General features: G+C 59.8%; 1 protein-coding gene across 12 annotated transcripts in view; it reads right to left on the reverse strand.

Annotated features, from left to right (window-relative positions):
• Positions 1–10,640: 10,640 nt before the first annotated feature.
• Positions 10,641–19,815, reverse strand: part of TLE3 (TLE family member 3, transcriptional corepressor) — a 30,263-nt gene continuing 21,088 nt past the window's right edge. For 5 of the 12 annotated variants that reach the window (XM_054837403.1, XM_054837402.1, XM_054837407.1 and 2 more), the window contains 12 exons: positions 18,668–18,787; positions 18,348–18,398; positions 18,013–18,168; positions 17,748–17,880; positions 17,280–17,476; positions 16,540–16,616; positions 16,047–16,296; positions 15,627–15,874; positions 15,171–15,318; positions 13,820–13,970; positions 13,277–13,353; positions 10,641–13,018 (listed from right to left, as the gene is read on the reverse strand). In XM_054837403.1, the coding sequence (XP_054693378.1) occupies positions 12,911–13,018; positions 13,277–13,353; positions 13,820–13,970; positions 15,171–15,318; positions 15,627–15,874; positions 16,047–16,296; positions 16,540–16,616; positions 17,280–17,476; positions 17,748–17,880; positions 18,013–18,168; positions 18,348–18,398; positions 18,668–18,787 (1,716 nt within the window). In that variant the 3' untranslated portion in view covers positions 10,641–12,910. Of the gene's footprint in view, positions 13,019–13,276; positions 13,354–13,819; positions 13,971–15,170; positions 15,319–15,626; positions 15,875–16,046; positions 16,297–16,539; positions 16,617–17,279; positions 17,477–17,747; positions 18,169–18,347; positions 18,399–18,667; positions 18,788–19,815 lie in introns of all 12 variants that reach the window. The other 7 variants (XM_054837396.1, XM_054837398.1, XM_054837395.1 and 4 more) reach the window with 2 other exon arrangements.

Raw genomic sequence — 19,815 nt, forward strand, 5'->3', positions numbered from 1 at the left:
TGCACCATGAACGGGGCTTTGCTTTATTGCCGATCAGCTGATTTCTCTTGTTCCCATTGCTGGCTTTGCCGTAAAGGCTGGAGCTTCAGCTCAGTTCAAGTCCCTGCTGCAAATGGTGCTTTGCAGCATAGAACGGCAATTTGGTCCTTGCCAGGAGGACAGCAAAGACCGCTCTGCATAACATCGGGAGGTGGGGAAGGCAGTGAACCCACAAATTGTTCAAAACCAATGGATTAAAGGAAAAATTAACGCCAGCAGAGATAAAGCGGAGAAGACGACCTTTCGGAGCAGGACACCTTGACGATGTATCCCTGGTCTACAGGAGGAGGATGCAGAAAGGGCAGAGGTGTTCAATAGCTGTTGGTCGGGTGGCTGGGAGGAAGCCGAGGGTTGGGATCGGTGATGAAAGACTTCCCGGCCCCGCAGTAACTCGCACGAACGTTAAGCAGTTGCTAAACCCAGGCGTGTGGAAATCGGCAGGTCTGGTTCAGCTGCAGCCAAGGAGCTTTAAAAACAGTTGGCCAAGGGGAACGGTTGGGCCATTAATGTTGATTTTCAATAAGTCTTTGAAGACCGGGGTGGTTCCAGAGGGCTGGGAGAAAGCTAATGTTGTGCCGGTATTTTAAAAGGGCAAACAAGATGACCCAGGTAATTACAGGCCTGTCAGGCTGACATCGATCCTGGGAAAAATAATGGAACAGCTGATACGGGACTCAATTAATAGAGAGTCAGAGGAGGACAGTGCAATTAATGCCAATCAGCGTGGATTTATGGGAAACAGCCCTTGTCAAGCTCTTGTGATACCTCCTTGATGCGATTACAACTTTGGTGAATAATCATAAATGCCGAAGCGATGCCGGGAACCCGAACAACGCGAAGGCGCAGAGCCCACGGAGGGTGGCCGGGGGTCCCGGGGGTCCCGGCACCGGGCACTGCTGGACGTGCCCACCAGCGACCTCCAGGAAGAACAGACCTTGTGCCCTGGGGGGTGGCACAGAGGACGAAGGGGCGGGAGCAGACCCTGTGTATTTTAACCCAGCCAAAAGCAAAGCCCCTCACGTAGAAACGGGGACCGGTGGGCAGAGGAGGGACCGGTGTGGGTCAAACACCCTACAGCAGGTTGGGCAGCTTCAAAAGCATGTCTAGGGGCACCTAACCCCTGACCTAGGAGGAAACGTGGTGCTTTCAGGTTATTTAAACCTTCTTTCAACCTTTAAAAACTCAGCCAATTCTAAATTTAAAAAATTGGAAAAACCAGTGTAAATGCAAAGGCTAAATTTCATTTTGGATATGTCAGGAAAAAAATGTTTTAGCATCTTCAAAAGGAAAATCCCTATTCAGGCTTTCATTTTCCGGCAAAAGCTCTCAGCAGGAATGGTACGGAATCCCTGGGCTGCTGACGGCCTTCCCACCCCGGACCCGTGGATGCGGCCAGGCTGCTCCTGGCACGCGTGACGCAGGCGGGGACGTTGGAAACGCGGATCCGGGGGGGGTCTTTGGGGCTGGGGACCGGCAGCAGCCCTGGCTCTGCTGCAGGAAGGGCAGAGCTGCTCTGCGGCCCCTGGCACGCGTGTCCCCGCGTGTGTCCCCCCCCGAGAATCGGTCTGTTTGTGGGGGCACGGTGGCAGATGGGCTGCGGATACCGCTGTGGCTATTCCTGCCCTGCTGCCCAGCCTGGTTAGCAATGGAGATGCTGCTGTGCCCAGCTCCCAACACGCACTTCTGGGGAACCTTTTATTTAAAGTATTAGGCAGGTTATAAAAATGTCACTGATGATTTGCTCATGTTTTCTAAACTGTCGTTAAAAATTTATAGTCAGGACAAAATGCAAAAGGAGAGGAGGGGGAAAAAAAAAAAAAACAACCCGCATGTTTTAAGCTGAGCCTCTCCATAAATTAAAGAGATTTGCTTTTGAGGGTGGTCCGCAGAGCTGCGTGCCAAAATTGCGTGTGTTCAAAGAGTGAGGATCATGAGGTTAAGTGTTAGGAAAGGGGAGGGGAAAAGCAACTTATTTAAGAAAGTGATGCATAAAGCAGGCAGAGGTCCTCGCATCTGCCAGGGTGTCTGCGCAGTTTCTGGGCCAGGGAGCTGCTCTGGGGGTGGGACGCCGGCTAATCCCCGCTGCCCTCCCATTAGCATGCAAAGCTGTGGTCTTGCTTTGAGGAATTTTCGAGCTGCTTTTGGGGATTACAGGGACGTCAGCCGACGGGGGCTGCGGGACGGGGCTGCAGAGGGACACACGGCGCAGACCTGCAGAGCAGCACCGGGGCCGTTCCCACCCCGTCCTCTGCAGCGGGACGGGGCCCCGGGGACTCAGCCGGCAGCGCAGCACGGGGGTGAAGACCTTTATAGAGAGACTGTCCCTGTTTCTGCTGCAAGAAGCAAGCCAGCTGTAAGGGCACGCAGTTCCCATTTACAGACGGGGTCAGACCTTGCCTCTCCAAGGCTCCCGTGGGTTTGCACAAGCGGGGCAAGCTCAGCTCTTGTGCAGCCTTGGACCAGCCCTTGCGTGGGCTCCCTGCCCCGGAGAGCAGCGGGATGGGGGGGTCGATGGCTCAGGAGAGTTTCCGGGCTGTGCATTAGCCGGACGCTTGTTTTGCTGTTCAAATGGCTCCTGTTCCTCAGAAGGTATTTATCAGAGCAGAGAGAAATCTCGTTACAGCTGGGCAGGGGGTGTAAGCGCTGTGTCTCGGTGCTGGCTGGTTTCGAAGGAGCATCGGTGCCTTTGGGAGGAGCAGTGACCTCCAGCGCAGCCAAACCGAAGCTCGCCAGGAACCCCACGGTCCACAGCAAGACCTCTGCCACATTAGGGATGTCTCCCCTTCGTTCTTGTGATGTTACTAGGAAAAAAAATCTAAAAAGGAGCCCAAAACCACCCAAGAGCCCCAAGTTTGCCCCAAGGGACGATGTGGGGGCTCACCCGCTGTGTTGAGGTTATCCTGGGGGGGCTGGCTGGGCTGGGTGGGGACTCCCCGGCCGGGACAGCAGCGTGGGGGAGCCTGCGAGGGAGCCCGTGGCAGGGACTGCCCCAGATGTTGCTTCCTCAGATGTTTTGAGCTCTGGGATACTGCGCAGAGTAAAGCGGCTGTGGGTGGGATTGAGTCAGCCCCAGCTTTGATGCCTACGAACCCACGGCGCTGCCTGGCCCTGCAGCAGCATCCCCCCCCCCGGGTAGGGTGCCCACTGCCTCCCCCAGCCCCGTCCCCAAACCCCCCCAGCCCCCCGTGGCAGCCATGGGACGGCCACCCGCCACGCCACGAGCCGCCCCGGGAGCAGGAGCAGGAGCAGGAGCAGGGTGGGTTCCATGCGGCCATCCGGGCGGTGATGCTGCGGTTTGTCCTTGCTGGCTTTGGTCTTTATCTTCCTTGAAACTCCGCGTTCTCAGAAACACACTGACTTCTACAAATTTGCCTCCTACAAAAGAGCAAGCTGAAGGCAGCCAGTGGCTTCGTGGTTTGTCCAGCAGTGATCAGGAGGGCACAACTGATGCCAGGGTGCCATGCCATGCCATGCCGTGCTGTGCCATGCCGTGCTGTGTCATGCCGTGCTGTGCTGTGCCGTGCCATGTCGTGTCACGTCATGTCATGTCATGTCATGCCGTGTCGTGTCGTGTTGTGCCATGCCATGCCATGCCTTGCCATGCCGTGCCGTGCCGTGCCGTGCCGTGCCGTGCCGTGCCGTGCCTGCTGGCCCCTGCAGACAGAGGTCCCAGACCAGCTCTCGATGCGTCTGACGGAACATCATCCCACGCTCCTCTCTCCTGCTGACCTAGTGAAGAAGGTGGACTCGCCATTGCTTTGAAATTTTGCACCTTGGCATTCATTTCTAATATCCGAACCGTCAGGGAAATGTTACGTGTATGGATTGAGCAGCATTGGTGGAAGACCGCCTGGCCCGTCTCCTCCTCCTCACTTGGCAGGAGGGCTGAGGGCTTTAAGGTGTTTTTTCCCAAAACCGAGCAGTCGAGCACAGGACAGAGACCCATTGCACGTGCCGGCCGTGGGACCAGCCACCCCGCGGGGAGGGCAGTGCCACCGGGAGCAGCTCCGGCCGGTCCCCCCGTGCCCCTGCCCGGCCCCCCCAGCTCCCCACGGTACCCGAGACCGAGTGACCCTCCACCGAGGGCGGCTGGGACGCCCAGGATGTGTCCCCACCACACTCGGATCAGAGTAACGAGGAGTCATAAATACCGCATCTCTCAGCTCATTGCGGGCTCGCTGGCTCCCCCGGATAGGCTGTACCGGGGATAATATATTTATCTGCAAGTAAGGTATAAGGCCACAAGTCCAAAGCTACAAATCCTCACAAGTGAGTATTAATGGATTATGCCTCCGCAATCCATTGCATGTTCTAGTTATACAACAAAAATTGGGATAATAAAACAGCTCTTAGTGTCAAAATGTAATTAAACTGCTTCAGTACGCCTTGAGAACAGCACAGCTGCTTTGTGCTGCCATAAAGCATTTTAAAACTGCTGGGCCATTTGCTTGGGTGCCTAAATGAGAGCTCCTGGAGTCAGCCGTGGCTCCCGCACCGCAGCATCTGTGGGGAGGTGAACGTCTCCTCCAGTAAATCAGCCCCGACGTGCCTGCGCCTGTAAATGTGGGTCCCAGCGTCCCGCTGATGGATGCTCTCGCCTGCGACCGTGCCGGCGTGCTGCTGCAGAGAGCGGGGGCCGAGCCCGAGCCCCGCTGCCGCGTCCTGCCGGCGGCAAAGCTTTGGGGAGAAAGGGGGGGATCCCCTGCACCCCGAAACGTGCACGGCAGGGGCTGCTGCCGTTTGTCCCTCTGCTGCCCGCGCCGGTTGGAAGGTAAATGCTGAGTGAACAAGACCTGTCAATAGACTCTTGTTTAGTACTTCTGGGGGATAAATGAACCGTTAATTAACCTCCCAGCAGAAGCTATCAAACCTGCACGCATGAAATACCAATCATCACTCAGTCACAGCGTTTATTCTCATCAGCCTCGTTAGCATCCCAAGCGTGCCCGGTGCCCCGGGTGCAGCTCACGGAGGGGGGGGGAGCACGAGTTGCTGCCCACGCCACCGCATGCCCCTGGGGTCCCGCGGTGTCCCCATCCCCGCGCCCATCACGGTCCCGCCTCGGAAGGTGCCTGTGCACGTGCTGCCAGCTCTGCAGGCAGGGCCGTTATTGCAACAAGCGTGGAAGTCGTGCTTTATGGCAGGGCGATGCCAGACATTGCACGTGCTGCGTGGTTCCGCCCGAGGGGGCTGCAGGCGAAGGGGTGGGGAGCATCCAGCTACCAAAAATCCCACCCATCTCCTGGGGGCCTCTCCCTGGTAGGCACCCGCCGACCTCGAGGGTTCCCGAGCCTGCCCCACACCAGGTATGGGTGCTGCAGGGTCCGGCCCTGCTGCCAAACCTGCCCTGGGGGTCTGCGTTCGGTTTAAATCCTGAACTCTATAACAGACCGCCCCCCCATCCCCGGTGCCCAAGCCTCCACGTGTGCGATGCCCGGGCTGAGCCACCCCGTGCTCCTGCATCCTGCTGAGACCGGGGCGTCCCTGCCCCCTGCCCAGGAAAAAGGGGCTTCTCCCCACGGCACAGCCCAGCCGGGGCTCAGGAATGGCGGGATAACCGTACGGGGCTGGGGGGGCACCTCCCTCACACAGCCCTGGGGGGCAACCGCGTCCCGGGGGCTGCAGAGGAGTGTGCGTGTGTGCGTGTGTGCACGCGTGCGTGTGTGTGTGTGTGTGTGTGTGCACGTGCGCCCGTGCACGCAGTTACCTTTATCATCTCACCCATCTTCTCCCCAGGGGTGCTGGGGGTTTTGACTTTTATGTGTAACAATAAAAACGTTCATTGTAGCAAAACATTGGCTGGTCAAAATTAGACTAGTTAATTCCAGAGAATTGTTTCATCTCAGCTCAACAGCAATAATGAATCTTTTTTTACAAGATGAATTGGTGAACAGCCAACTTCCTCCGGGGCAATTCCTGTGTAGTGTTGATCCCGCTGGAATTTACCTTGGGGAAAAAAAAAAAAAAAAAAGAAGAAAAAAAAAGAAAAGAAAAAAGAAAAGGTTTAAAACTATCAAATGCTACTATTCATAACAACATGTTATTTAGCTCAGCCATTTACTGACAGCGTACAGATGGAGCCAAGTCTTTTACAAAAAAACGCTCACACAACACTTTTCTCCTAAGCCAGCCACAGCCCAAAAGAAATATTAGGTGCACACAAGCACGTTATTATCTTCGCAGAAGCCAAGAAGCACGATGGGCGCTCGCCGAATGCAGAGCTGCCTTTAAAAATTAATACGATCTTGGCCTCTGTCTCAGAAATAAAAAGGGTCTGCCCCCGAACGCCGTGTTCGCAGTGGGCGCGATGCTCGCGGCTGCAGAGCTGTGCCCCTTGGTCAGGGCTTGAGATCCCCAAATTTGCAGGATTGGTCCCTGGAGGGGGGGGGGATGCGGGGCTGGGCTGGTCGGAGTGGCTGAGTGCTTGGAAGGTATTGATCAGAAAAGAGCAAAATCTCATTAAAGCACTGCGGCACCACCCTTTGGGGGGGCGGGGGGGCCGTGGGGCAGCAGTGCTTTAATGAGATTTTTGAGACTTTTCATGCTTTAATAAGACTTTTCACGTACTTTAGGGCCAGGAGAGCACGCAGCAGCCGCCTCACTCAAGGTGTTTGCAGCAGAGGCGGTGGCACATCACCCGGCACCGTGTCCCCTTTCGTTTCCTCCTCGCAGGGGACAGGCAGGGTACCGAACGGCCGTGACCGAGGCTGGCGGCTCACCTCCGCCGATTCTGCGCCGCGCTGCCGACAGGTCGGCGGGTCCGGAGGTGGTTTGGAGAGGAAGCGAACGGAGCAGCTGGGCGATCGGAAGAGCAGAGCTTCCTCCTTGGGTGCTCGCACCAACACCTGGCACCTGTGCACCCTCGGCAGGGCTGGGAGGGAGCAGAGCATCCCACCCCAGCCCACTGTCTGCATCCCCCAGACGGGAAACACTGGCTGGGAAAGGCCACAGTTTTCCATGTCAATAATATCCCTTTCCTAGAGCCGCAGAGGCTCTTGGAGCTACAGAGTCTCCAGTTGAAGCCCACCCTTCGGGTGCTGCGTATGCGCCAGCGCGGAGGAGCCTGGCCGGTTGCAGCGGGGTGTAGCTGCATCAAGGGCTTTGCAAACGTCCCAGGTCAGCGTTGAGATGTCACCATCATCGACAGCCCCATGGGCCTGGGCTGTGCCCCGGCGGGGACCCTGCTCCCTTCTCCTGCCGCTGCCCCCCAGCCCCGTGCCAGGAGCAGCCAAGGTGAGGGCGGGCGCAGGCAGAGCAGGGTGGGCGCAGGCAGAGCAGGGTGGGCATGGGCAGAGCAGGGTGGGCATGGGCAGAGCAGGGCGGGTGCAGGCAGAGCAGGGTGGGCGCAGGCAGAGCAGGGTGGGCGCAGGCAGAGCAGGGTGGGCATGGGCAGAGCAGGGCGGGCGCAGGCAGAGCAGGGTGGGCGCAGGCAGAGCAGGGTGGGCATGGGCAGAGCAGGGTGGGCGCAGGCAGAGCAGGGCAGAGCAGGGTGGGTGCAGGCAGAGCAGGGCCAGGCGCCTTTCCCGGGGCTCCAGGTGCCCGTGGCACCGCAGAAGGGATAGGCCGGCAGCCGCAGCCGCCCGGCGCAGCGAGGGGTTGGCTGGCAGGGGTGAGCCCTCTCCGGGAGAGGCTCTGGGCGATGCCTCCTGCCCTGGGCGGTGTGTGTCAACCCGTGCTAATGATTTTTTCAGTGGGCAAAAGCTCTGCAGGGGTTTTTTTTTTTTGCTGTTGTGGTGTTTCATTTTTTTGTGTTGGGTTTGTTGTTTGTTTTTTTTTTTAAGAGGGATTAAGCCAAATTAGTTTTTATCTGTTTCTGCAGTTTTCCACTGGGATTCAGTGAAGCACCAGTGCCTGAGAACAGAAAAACGATAAACATCTAAACGCAGACACTCTGAGTACTGTTTTATCTCTGCCATTTGAAGTGATGACACCCTTCAACCAGATAAACAAAGCAACGAGGAGGGGCATGTTGTTAGATGGAGTGTGTAACGAACAGAATACTCCCTGCCACATTACAGACAATGGTAATGCACAATCATTCATTATAACTCAATTACAGTAATTAAAACTGGTGGGATGCAGAGGCAGAACAGACGAAGGGAGTAGTGCCAACAGAATTTACACTCCGTGTCATCAGCTAGCGATAACAACAGCTGATGGTGTCCCGGAGCCTCCTCCCGCCATCTGTTCCGAGAGCCGGCGACGAGGGATGGCATTAGGTGCCGCAGCAACCGAGCGGATGGTGGATGAAAAGGGGGTAGGAAAGGGGTCCTGGCCCCCCCCCGGCACGGCGCCTGGCCCAGCTGCTGCCGTGGGTGCCGTGCTGCAGGGAGGTGCTGCCCCGTGCACCCCGCAGGGTGAGCCGCCCCGTGGCACCGGGCACAGAGCCCGGGAAAACAACGGGGGAAGGGGGCACCCCGTTATCCCCGCTCCCCGCAGTGCAAACTGCACAGCTGCCTGCACGGGGATCCCAGCCTGCAGCGCTCTGCTTCGCTCCCGGGGTGGGCACGGCACGGCACGGCACGGCACAGCACGGCACAGCACGGCACGGCACAGTATGGCATGGCACGGCACGGCACGGCTCTGCTACACCTGCAGCGTTGCCTGGTGCTGCTGTTTAGGGACGAGAGACACAGCACGGGAAAAGCTGCTTGGCCAGGAAGGCTGCCCAGGGCAGGAGTTCCCGGGGGCACCATCCCCCTTCTCCGCCTGCTCGGGGCAGGGGACACACGTGGGGCAGGGGACATGAGTGGGGCAGGGGACACGCGTGGGGCAGGGGACACACGTGCACCCCACCAGCTGTGCAGGGACCCCGAGGCAGCTCTGCCAAAGCCCTCGGGACAGGGGATGCGTTGGGGCGACCGGCACAGCGGCAGCGTGAGCGGCCCCCCCTGCGCCCCGTCCGTTCGGTTAGCTGGTTATTTCACGGCAGGCTAACACCCTCCGCCTCAGCACCCGGACCTACACGCTGCAATTTGATAATTATGGGTTACTCAAAGCACAGTTTGGGCTGACTGCCGCCCCGGAGAGCCGGGCTGGGAAGGGGCAGCAGTGCCCAGCCCCGGGGCAGCTGCGGGAGCAGTGACTGCACCCAGCTGCAGCACCCTCCCGGTGCAACCTCCGTCCTCACCTGCAAGGGCTCCGGGATCGGGAAACCAGCCGGGAGCAATGTTGGGGTGCAACCAAAAGTGTAACAGCTCGGTTCTGGTGCTCAGCGCCTGCTGGGATCGAATACCTTGCACGTCTCCGTGGGAGCCCTCCCTTGCAGGAACGTGATGCTCACGGAAGGAAATCGCTACTGAAAAGCGGGTAATGCAACCCAAAAGGTGCCGTTTGCCGGGCGTGCCGGGCCGTGGCCCACGTGCAGCGCGGCGCAGCCTCGGGCTGGGCGAGCACCGGCACCGGGTGAATCCTGGTGCCCCACCGCAACTCCCACCCGATTGCCCGCTGACGTGCGAGGCCTCTGCCTTCGCACCCCGGTGTGTCACGGAGCGTCGGCCGAGGCTGAACTAAAACCATGTTAAAAAAAAAAAAAAGCCCTTATGAATATATAATAAAAAAAAAATTAGTGTGTGGGGCTTTAATTATAAAGTACGGGCGTTCGGCGCCTGGCTGATAGCATAGATGGGAATCGGAGAGACTGCGCACGGCTTTAACACCTCCTCCGTCAGCACTTTCGGAAAGGTCGTAGTCAAACCAAATTAATTGCAAAGGGCAACAGTTTGCCGGGAACTGTTGAAAGCAGAAGCTGCAGCGATCGGGTGCCCGAAGGGGCAGCGCCGGGGGGTGCCAGGGGGGATCCGGGCCTCGCCGAACCCTTCCGCTCCCCTGCACCGGGCTCTCCGAAATCTTACAACAAAGGATTTCTTGCAATTTTTATCTTTTAATGGTCCCCTGTGTAAGCCCCTCATTCCATCCAGCTTAAAATCAGATTTAAATGCACTCATAACCATTTACTGCTGTACATTATCGGAAACCCAAGCAGTTAGAGTGCTGCTCCTGCTTTTTATTTCTCCCTCGCAGCAGGCTCTGTCATGTTCAATACATCACGGGGAAGCCCCCGTAGGACGGTACATATGTCCTAGTTCAAGGAAAGTGCTTTGTCTGTCGAGGCACCCGGGCTGAGAGCGCAGGAACGCGGGTGCTCGCGTCCCGTGGTCCCCGAGCCCCGGCGAGCATCCCGCCTCGCTGGCCGTGCCCCCCGCCCCGGGCTGCGGGGTCCCCTACTCCCAGCCCTTTCTCCGCATCCCTAAATCCTCGCTGCAGGCTTGCGGCAGCAGAAACCCCGCGGCTGGGCGATGCCTTCAGGAAATCGAGGGAAACGATGGGGTGCAGCGTGCTTGCTCGCCCTGAGAGGAGACGGGGGGACGTCCAAGGCAGGAGCTGGTCCCTCGCAGTGCAGCCCGGGCGGGAGGGCACGGCCGCAGCCCCCGCAGCGCGGGAAGGGGAGATGCGGAGGGCTGGGGGCTGCAGTCGGCCGCTCCCATCCGTCCCGCGCTCGGTTCTGCCTCCAGCCGACCTCCGCCGTCATCTGCGGCAGCAAGGGGTGTCCTGTGCCCCCGGCCCCTCGCTTGCTTTTATTAACAACTCAGGGCAGGGTGTCAGAGAGCAAATGGTTTATAGACACTTTGCTTTCATTTGAGCTTCGTTACAGTTACCTTTTATTCTTTTTGCTTTTTTTCTTTTTTTTTTTTCTCCCTTTTTTACAAAAACCAGTTGTAGTTATTAACAGCTGTACATATTCTGCTATATACTTTGGTGTAAAGTTGAGACGTCTGACTCAGTAACCCTCCACCAGCTCCGGTACATGCAGTTATTTTGGTTTATTTTCTTGGAGTTTGGTTGTTGGTTTTTTTTTTTTTGGAGGAAAACAAAGCACCAACCACGCAGGACGTGAGTTGGAGGTGGCCTTACCCTGGGGGTCAGTTCAAAGCCCCCCAGCCCTTTCCAACGCACCCCCCATCAACGCAAAGGGGGGGATGCTCCAAGCGCCGCGGGGTCAGACGCTGCGCCCAGGTCTTGGGGTGCAGGGGGAAGGGGCAGAGCTGCCCCCGCACAGATCCGCACCTGGATCCAAACCCCAAAACGCACCCGGGGCAGCGCTGAACCCCGGAGCAGGCCCCGGCGCGGGCCCGGTGGCACCGGGGGCACAGTCACAGTCCTTTTTCTGAGCCAAACCACAGAGCTCGCTGCTTCTGCCGTCGCTGGGTCATTAGCGCACGAGGTCGGTCCCAGCTCCTGGGCACGCAGCGAAGCCACGCAGGGCGGACACCGCTTGCCCGGCCCATTCCCCTTATTTCTCTTTTGAACAGAAAAGGGCAAAAATCTCAAAAACTCTCTTACTTTGATGGGAAAAAAATTAAATCATTGCCCATGAGATCTCCTTCAAAGCCCCAATTCGTCTCTCCTCGCCCCAGCGCGGCCGCTCGGAGGGATGCGATGCCGACCACGCGCCCCAGAACAGCCGGGTACCAACCGCCTCCGCTCCACCCTTCTCTCCCCCGTCTGTACTATCCACCTCTGTAAACCAGGCAGTTCTCACCTGAACCCTAAGCATTATTAATTGTTATTATTTTTGACCAGATTAAAATCAGAACTTAAAAAATAATCCATAAAAATGTCGTATAAAAATTCTCTCCCATATGCTACAATACAGGGTGAGCGCTTCTGCTACACAAATACTTTTATTTCCCATTATGTCTTTTTTTTTTTTTTTAACCCTTTAGTACAAAACGCTGAAACGCAGGCCTGTGCGGGGAGGGGTTTGCTTCATCGGAACCTATATACCAGAAGACACAAGACCATATAGCCCACAGGACCCTACCAAAGCCAGCCCCTTCCCCCCACCACACACAAACCCTACTTGTTAGTAAACTTTGCTTTTAAAAAAACTGTATTTTAAAGGTTATCAATTCTAATTCTTTACTTTCATTTGAATACAAAACACATAAGTTGCTATTATCTTTCGTGGCTCCCTGAGCTGAATTTACTATGCTTTCTTTGAAATCACTCCTCATTGCTTCTGTCCGAAGACCAAGAAGGGCTTGCGCAGACGATCCCGCAGCGTGGGCTTCCCCTTTTCTTCAAACATACGAGCACAAAAAAAAAAAAAAAATCCATATATAAAAAAAGGTGATTGTGTTGCTGATGTCCCGTCAGTAGCTGAGGATCCGACCGAGTCCCCCGCGGTCCCAGCAGCGTCCCACCATCACTAACACACCGAACAATGCACGGGTACGACAGTAGGAACAACTTTCACCAGTGGACATCTTTGCTCAGCCTGGTTACGCGCTGCACGGCAAAGTCACGTCCCAGCGGACGCTTTGGGGGGGGGGGGTAAGGAACAAAAAAAAAAAAAAAAAAAAAAAATTGCCACCACCAAAACCATCAGTGGAATACAATTACAGCAGACGAAAAATACACAACTAGTGTACCGGGAGGGGTCCCCCACCCTTCCAATGCTATTTACTAGTCCGTTATTTACATTTTTCACAAGTCTTATGCAGGATGCACAAAAAAAAAAAGTCACAATAAAAAATAAGTCCTTTATAGTGCCACCAAAGCGTAGACGGAAAGAACCAGAAAACCAAAAAAAAAAAAAAAATCCAAAATAAAACCCAAAACCCTAAAACCAAACAAAAATTCGTTTAGGGCTTCAATGTGTGCCATATTTGCAGACCTCCAAATAAATCCGTGTGTGTTGTACGCCGGGCCCTTGAGGCAGAGCCCCGCCGGAGCGTGCCGGTCCGTGGCCGAGCCCTGGGGGCCACCCCGCGGCAGCCCCCCCGAGCCCCCGGCTGCTCCACGCCGGCCACCCGAGTCCTGCCACTGCCGGTGCTGGGAGTTGCCAGCCCTGCCATAAAATCCGCGGTTAGTAGATGACCTCATAGACTGTGGCCTTCTTGTCACCAGAGCCCGTGACGATGTACTTGTCATCCGCTGAAATGTCGCAACTCAAGACGGACGAGGATTCCTTGGACTGGAAAAGGAGCCGGGGGTGGGGGGGGGGGAGGAAAGAAAAACCATCACTTTGGTTTCCCGACGAGGCTGCCGCAGCCGCCTTTCACCGAGCGGCATCCGTGCCGGTGGCATCCCCCTATCCCACACGCTGGGTAGCGATCCGGCCACCCCAAAAGGATTTCCCCCCTCCCCAGGGCTGGCAGCCCCCTGAGATGATGCCGAGAGGGGGTCCGGGTGCAGCCCACCCCCCGGCCCTGCCCAAGAGGCAGCCTCCCACCTGGAAGATGCTCGCTCCGTAGGGCGTCCTCCAGGCGTTGAGCAGGTTGTCTTTTCCAGTACTCACAAACCATTTACCTGTGCCAGGAAAGACGGTGTCAGCAGCCGAAAGCTGCCGCTGCTGACCCCCCCCACCCCGTGGCTGGCAGCACCGAAGCCCCCGGCCAGGCCCTGCGACCGTCCTCTCCCGGCCCCCCGGAGACTTCTGGCTGTTTACCCTCAGAAATGGGAGATTTTGGAGAAATTGGAAAATCTGGAGATTTTCCAGAGACGTTGGCCCCAGCCCCTCTCCCGACGGGACGCGCCCCAGGCTGCACAGCGCTCGCACACGGTGTTCACCTCCCGCCACGCGACGCGGCAGAGCAGGAGGACCGGTCACAGGGATAATCCTCATCTCCACCATCCGTGGGACAGATCCTGCCGGAAGCCTTCGTGCTCAGCCCCCCCCCCCCCCGCGCATCCCTCCTCGACGCGGTCCTCGTGCGCATCGCCAGCTCCCACCGGAGGAGCCGGGGGAGCCAAGTTCAGGGTCGGAGCCGCTTACCGCAGTAGGCGAACTTGAGGGAGAGGACGCAGCTCTCGTGGAGGTGCAGCTGGTACTTGTCGGGCTTCGTGTGGTGCAGCACTTCCACGTTGCTGCTCTCCATGCCCACCGCGAGCCACTCGCCCGTCGGGCAGTACCCCAGCGAGAAGATCTGGGGGGGGGGGGGGGGGGGAAACAGGAGCGCTCAGGGGGGGTTTGCACCCGCCAGCTCTGCCTGCAGCCCCCTGCCCGCACAGCACCCGTCACCTCCGTGTCCCCGGCAGTTCCCCAGGGCGGGCACGAGCGGAGCCGGGGGTGATTTCCATAACGCAATGGCTTTGCCCGCAGCGCTGGCAGGCCAGCAATTCAGAAGAGAAACAGCCCGACAGGTGGGGAAGGACGCAGCCCGGTCCTCTTAGATCACCGAGCGTCCCCAGCCGCTGAAACGCGGGCGCAGCAAAGCCAGGAGCTGGCGGACGGCGTCTGCTCCTGCGGCACGGCCGAGGGGGCTGCGCCTCCTGCCCTGGCCGAGGCACCCCGGCTGCAACGCAGCCTCTTCCAGGGAAAGCACGTCTGCCTTTGGACAGAAAGTACCTTCCTGGCATTCTCCAGGAGAGGAAAACTTGGCGTGGAAGGCAGCAAGACTAAATAAACTCTAAGGAAACCGCGGTGGCACGGCTTCTGGATGCCCGGCTCCGTGATGGCGAGCGCTAATGCAGCGGAAAGTCCCGACCACCAGCGCCGTGGGGTCAGCAGCCGGGATGGAGCAGAGCCCTCGGCCACGCTGCTGCCTTTCCGGACTCTGATCGCACAACTCCAGTTTCAGCAGCGGTGGAGGCTGCTGGGCAGCCCTGAGGAGGTGCGGCAGGGTTTGGAGAGCGGCGGCTGCGCGAGATCTGCCAACGCCGGGCGGCTCCAGCCCCGCGAGACTGCTGCGCTTGCTAAGAGGACACAAGGTCCCAGCTCTGCCCCTTCGAACAAGGGCTCTGGGGGGGTCTGCAGGAGGCAGCGGGTGGCTGAGCCCTGCAGCCATCCCACCTGCGGGGCACCCAGAGCCAGCCTGTAACGCCCACGGGCATCCCGAGGGAAACGCTGCTTGCTTAACGCAGCCTAGTCTTGCAGCGGATGAAAAAGCGACGAAAGACGACCTGAAACAAGAGCCAGGGAGCCCCCGCAGCTCTTACTGCCTGGAACACTCCTGCGTTACACCTGAAGCACTGGGGACAGCCGTGCCGGGCGTTTTCCCAGCAGGAAGAGCCCACGGCCACGCACGAGCCGGCGGGACAAACCCCTGCACGGGGTCTCCGCGAGGAGCTGCGCAACGAGGCCAGGACGTTCCTCCCTCCCGGGGCCGAGGGCACCCCGTGCTCACCTGGGAGGTAAAGTCGTGCTGCTGGAGCTGCCGCCCTTCCCGCAGGTCCCAGGAGCGCACGGTGTTATCCAGACCCCCCGTCCACAACTTCGTACCGTCGTGCGAGATATCTATGCAGCTGGCACCGTCTGTGTGGCCTTGGAATTGCCTTTAAACAACAAAGCATAATGCAAAATCTTTAAGGGGAGCACTAGCGAAAAGCACGTAGGTCATTTCAAGCCGCATTTACGAGGCTTCCCCACACCAAGCACGCCTGCAAACCCAGCCAGGGAGCACCCTCCACCGAGGCACACCAGCCCGGCCGAGCCTGCTGGGCTCCTTACAGGCAAAGCATCACCACGGCGCTCTGGTCACCATCCCCAAGGTCCTCCCACCCAAACGTGGCCAGAAAGACCCCAATCATGGAGAAGAGCAACCCCCGGCGCTCCCAGCCCTGTGCGGCAGCGGCTCGCTCACCTGACGAGCGTCTGGTTGTGCAGGTCCCAGACGGCGATGTTGCCGTCGCTGCAGCAGGAGAAGCAGACTTTGGCGTCGGGGCTGATGGCCAGGGCGTAGCAGGCGGGGGCGGAGGAGGTCAGCTCGGCCTTGATGCGCGGCGTGGGGGAAGCCAGGTCCCAGATGGTGAGCGTGCTCGCCTCCCCTCCCACGATCAGCGTGCGGCCGTCGGGAAGGAGTTTGCAGGAGCGGATGTAGTTATCTCTGTTCTGGAGGGGACAGAGACGTTAGCGGGAGGGCAGAGAATGATTCGCCGTGGTGGAGGTGGGGGAAAGCAGGGGAGATACATGCTTGGGGACCAGGAGTAATCCGCTGCGGCTCGCTCACGCATCAGGACGCTCCAGCTCCCGCGCGAGGCAGTGCTGCCCCGAGCCCCCTTACCAGGCAGTCCAGCTGGGAGATGGGGCTCTTGCTGCCCGGCTGGCTGATATCCCAGATCTTCACGCACCCCTTGCCCCCGGTGTAGACGTGCCTGGTGGGGTTGCTGATGGTGACGGCGCACACCACCTCCCCATGGCTCAGCGTGTTGATCTGCCGGGCGTGCCGCGGGATGCCGGGACCCGCCAGGGCGTCGTGGGGAAAGGGGACCGGCTGCATCTGCCCGTCGGCGCTCACGTGGAAGGAGTAGGCTCTGCCGGAGGAGGGCAAACGGGGGGCTCAGCCCCGGAGGCAGGGGTTTGCTGCAAACCCAGCCTAAGGGGGGGGCGGGTGGCATTGCAACCCGGCTGCCGGGTCGTGCCTTGCTGGGGGCCGGAGACCACCGCTGCTCTCCGGGGGCTCGGTGGGACCCAGCCCCGGGTGAAGCCCCACGCTCACCTCCACCCCGGACACACTCATCCCCACCCGGTGCAGAAAAAGACCAAGAGGGGCTTACGGCTTCCCTCCGGGGATGGACGCCAGGCTCGAGGGCAGGCCGGGGGCTCTCATGGGCGGGTGCGGGTCGAAACCAACCTGCCAAGAGACACACGCGCGGGTAAGGCCAGGCACGGGCTGGGCACACAAGCAAACAGCTTCCCATCCGCACGCCTGGGCAGGTGTGGGGGCACTCGGCAGCTCCCTCTTCTCTTTGCTGCTCAATAGCTAACGCTAATCGTTATTTTTTTTTTTCCCTAGCAGAAAGGGGAAGGGCTGGGGAATTACCCAAAGGTTTCTGGTCTGGAAGGACCAGCGTGGGACACGCTCACCCTCCCCGTGCTGCTCCCGAGGCCCCAGGGACAGGAGCAGCTAAGCCATGCCCAGCACTCCAGCTGCAGAAACCCCCGTTCTCTGCGTTAACGGCAGCCTTCTGCTTCTTGTTTTGCCTGTATTCTGCCTTAAAACACACGACTGAGTGTTCAGCAAGAGTACGGGGAAGGGGGCTGCGCAGCGGGTACTTCCCACGCGTGGGGCGGGGAAGGATCAACCCCCACGTAATGGCACACGCGCATCACCCCACCGGGAGGGATCTCCACGCCCAGCACCCTTCAACAGCGGCCGAGTCAAAACACAGCCGGCGATGAGCCCCAGTTCCACAGCTGACACAGGGAAGTCCTCCCCCTCTACACCCCCCTGGGACCCTCCCCACACCCACCACCCCACCGGGAGCAAGAAAAGGAGCTAAAAAGTGCTACGTACAGCTCCAAAGCTCACCATTGGCGACCGGCCGTAGGCGGCGGCGGCGGCGGCAGCGGCGCTCATCTGCGGGGGGATGTTGTGGAGCCCCGCGTAGGCGCCGGGGCTGGTGAGCGAGCCGTTCATCTCGTGGTGCCCCATCATGGCGAAGGGAGCCGCGTAGGAGCCCGCGATGGAGATGGGCGTCCGCAGGGCCGAGGCTGCAGGAGGGTTGGGTACACGGTCAGGGGACGGAGCCCTGCTCGCCCCGGAGGAGGGGATGTAACGGCTGGACCCCCCTCTGCACCCCGTCTCTGGCACGGGGACCACTGGAGCAAGCCGGCACCCCTGCCCTCAGCTGGATTAGGTCCCCAAAAAGCCTGATCCCCCCACAAAGCTGCCGTCCCCCGCAATGGAGGGTGCGAGCTGAAGCCGTGCTGGGGACAGCAGCAGAGAGGGGGCACGGGGGGAGCGCAGGGGAGCGGTACCCACCCAGGGGGTCCATGCCGGTTGGCTTGCCGGGCATCGGCCGCAGCCCCGGGGTGCTGCTCGTCCCCGGGGTCGGAGCGTCATTCCTCGGCGTCGGAGTGTTTGACTTGAGCCCGGGCGTCGACGATTTGTCGTTCTGGATGGAGAAGGGATGAAAGAATGAATGGATGAGGTTCAACCGCCGGCACCCGCAGCCCCTGCTCCACAAGCCCCCAGACCCAGTGAGCACCGGCGGGGCCCGACCCCCCCGGCAGAGCGAAGGACGTACGTGGCCCAGGTCTTTAGTCTTGGAGGAGGGAGTGCTGCTGGAGGAGGCGACCGAGGCCGGGCTGTTTGGCGCGTCCCCCTTCTTCAGCCCGCGGGCTTTGTCTATGCCGTTCTCCGGGGGGGAGTGGGCTGGGCTGACCCGGGGGGTGGCGGGGTCCTGCGAGACAGCAGAAAGCATTGGCACCCCCAGCAGCGAGGGGGGCTCCCTCCGGCTCCTCTTTCAGGCAGGAACTGGACCAGGGTCGGGGGGCCCCTAAGGCATCGCCCCCCGCCCCCCACCCCCCTAGGGTGCCGCAGGGGGAGGAGCAGACCTGCCGAAACACCCCCATGGCTCACCTCGTTGGAGACGTCGACCACCAGGTCATCGCTCTTGTCACCATCGCTGTCCTGAAACACAAAGTGAGTTACATCCCGCACAGAGCCGCTGAACCCCGGGGCGGGGGGCAGCCCCCCAGGGAATCGACCCACCCACCCCCTCCCCCGCCAGCAGCAGGACCCAGGTCACCCACACCACGGTTGGAAAGTTTTACCCAAATCCCGCTTTCTCCCACCCAAAGTCCTGCCCAAACCTGTGCTGCACACCCCCCACGCCTCGTGCCACCGCGTCCCCCGGCAGCTCTCAGCCCCCCCCACCGCAGCCCATCCCTGCCACTCACATATCGGCTCATGCTGTCCTTCTCCTCCGCTTTCCGCTTCTTGGAGTCGATGCTGTAGTCTGTGGAGCTCCGGTGCTTCTCGCTGGCTCTCAGGCTTTCCGAGGGCGAAACAGAATTATTCTGCAATAACAGACAGAACTTTTAAGTGGGCAACAGAAGGAAATGGGACTTCACAGGCAGCAGCTTAGAAGGTGCCGCAAACAGCCCTCCAGCCAGCACCGAACCCGAAATCCGGCCCTGCCCTAGCCTGAAACCCCAACGGTGGGGTGGGACCCCACGGCCCCCCATGGCAGAGACCTGAGGACAGGGTCCAGCTCGGCCACCGCCGCACCAAGCATCGCCCCGAGCCCCGGGGACGCTGCTGTGTTCCAGCAAGGCTGTTCACGGGCACCCGAGCCTATTCACTGCAAAAGCACAGCAGAAAAAAAAAGGGAGGAGCTGGTGGTTGTTTAAGGCAGCAAACCCTGGGAGCAAGCTGCGTGCAACTACAGAGCTCCCAGCAGCCGCGGGGATCCGCCAGCAGGTACCGGTGAATGCAGGGAGGGGAAAAGCTGCGCTCCCCTGAACCAGACCCATCTCCATCCTCTGCCCCCCACCGGGGAGCGCCAGGGCTTCGCCCCGGCCCTGGGCAGGGGAAGGGCTTTGCACGAGGGCTGGCACCCACGAGAGCCCACGGGTGCTTCCTCCCTCCAGCATCAGCAGAGCCGGGGTCCTGTCCCCGGCGTTCATTCGGGGAGCAAAGGAACCGCTTCATCCCAGCCCCGGCTGAGCCGCGCCAGCAGCCAAGCTCCGCCGAGCCGAAGGGCATCAGAAAAACGTTTGGAAAAACCCACGGCACCCGGCGCGGCGGAGCCCAGCACCCCACGGTGCGGCTCTGCTCGGGGGGGTGGGGTGGGAGGCCCTCCGTGCCAAGCCCAGGAGATGCCGGCATTCCCAGGAAAGCCCCTGGCATGCCGGGATCAGGCCGGGAGCAAAAATGGCAGCACAAAACCAGCTTGAGAGCGCCGGAGAAAGCCCGGCCCCGCATCACCCCGCGGCACGGCCCTGGCCCTGCGCAGATGTCGTCCCTGGGGTCGTTTCTCCGAGCGGCGGGAGAGGTGACCGTCACTTCACGTCTCGCAGCAGAGCCCGCCAGCCCCGCTAAGCAG

Source organism: Grus americana, chromosome 10 (assembly GCF_028858705.1).
Source record: "Grus americana isolate bGruAme1 chromosome 10, bGruAme1.mat, whole genome shotgun sequence".
Classification (NCBI taxonomy): Eukaryota; Metazoa; Chordata; class Aves; order Gruiformes; family Gruidae; genus Grus; species Grus americana.